The 1,318-nt window shown below is 51.4% G+C and overlaps 1 protein-coding gene across 1 annotated transcript in view; it reads left to right on the forward strand.

The window, feature by feature from the left end:
• ZFP91 (ZFP91 zinc finger protein) overlaps positions 1 to 1,318 on the forward strand; it is a 6,354-nt gene that overhangs the window by 4,790 nt on the left and 246 nt on the right. Inside the window, 3 exon segments of the mRNA XM_009321057.1 lie at positions 1 to 38; positions 547 to 646; positions 1,023 to 1,317. The exon segment at positions 1 to 38 is cut by the window's left edge and continues 11 nt beyond it. Of these exon segments, the coding sequence (XP_009319332.1) occupies positions 1 to 38; positions 547 to 646; positions 1,023 to 1,317 (433 nt within the window).

Genomic DNA, 1,318 nt, shown 5'->3' on the forward strand with positions numbered 1-1,318 from the left:
CCAGCAGCAGCTCCTGCGGCATGCCAAACACCACACAGGTACAGGGAAGTGGGAAATAAATACAACTCCTCCTCAGGTCAGTGAACAGAGAGGGAAAAAAATGGAAAAGCCTCTAGGACTTCTGGGGAGAGTGAAGCCAAGGCAGGTGGCATAGATTTGCAGCAGCAGGGTATTATTTCCTTCTGGATTACCATCTTTTAAGGAAATGAAAGAAATAGGCTATAGAGTTTTTAATTCACACCCTGGTAAGTATCACTCAGGGGTTCTGTAGAGGAATAAACCAAGCCAAGCTTTATCCTAATTTGCCAGTCCTTCAGTATTGGTCAGAATGGATAATTAGCTCTTAAGAGAGTCTTAATCACGCCTTAACTCTCCAGATCAGCTGTTGTGGTGTGTTGTGGGACACCTCCTCCTTTGCTATGCCTGCTGGCGTCCCAGCACTTCTAGTTCTGCTGCTTCTTGGGCAGCTTTACCTGCAACATGTGAGAGCTGAGAAAGGGAGCAGGTCTGTGGGAGGGTAATGCTTCAACTGTTGTTGCTTTTTAGATCAAAGGGATTACATCTGTGAGTACTGTGCCCGGGCGTTTAAGAGTTCTCATAACTTGGCGGTGCACCGAATGATCCATACAGGCGAGAAGCCCTTGCAGTGAGTACCTCTGCCTGTCTCTTGCTCTCCTACTTTGAGGGACCCTTGGATACACCTGTTCTTGGACTGCACCGAGAGCAGGGGCAGCTCTGAAGTCAGGGCTGGAACCTGTTCTTGGTGTCCCAGCTCTCTTTAAACGCACATCTGTAGGAGTGTTTGAGCTGCCGCTTGTCTCACCTGGTCCTTGAGGCAGTGTCTCAGTAGAGATCTGAGGGACATAAGCCCTCTGCAAATAAAGCTGGAAAAGCTGGAGCTACGGTGACATCCCATTTTAGTGAGCCCCTGCTGTTTTCCTGGGCTGCCTCTTCACTACTGCTGTCCCCATAAGTGTGTGGGGATGTCCCTTTGTTGTGACCTCCCCCTTCTCCCCTCCCAGGTGTGAGATCTGTGGATTCACCTGCCGGCAGAAGGCTTCCCTCAACTGGCACATGAAGAAGCATGATGCGGACTCCTTCTACCAGTTCTCCTGCAACATTTGCGGCAAGAAATTTGAGAAGAAGGACAGCGTCGTGGCCCACAAAGCCAAGAGCCACCCCGAAGTGCTTATTGCTGAAGCACTGGCTGCCAATGCGGGTGCCCTGATCACCAGCACCGACATCCTGGGCACTAATCCTGAGGCCATTGCGCCACCCACTGATGGCCAGGGCCTCCCCCTTCTTCCCGACCCCCTGG

The sequence above is a fragment of the Pygoscelis adeliae genome, unplaced genomic scaffold (genome assembly GCF_000699105.1).
Source record: "Pygoscelis adeliae isolate BGI_AS28 unplaced genomic scaffold, ASM69910v1 Scaffold1073, whole genome shotgun sequence".
NCBI lineage: Eukaryota > Metazoa > Chordata > Aves > Sphenisciformes > Spheniscidae > Pygoscelis > Pygoscelis adeliae.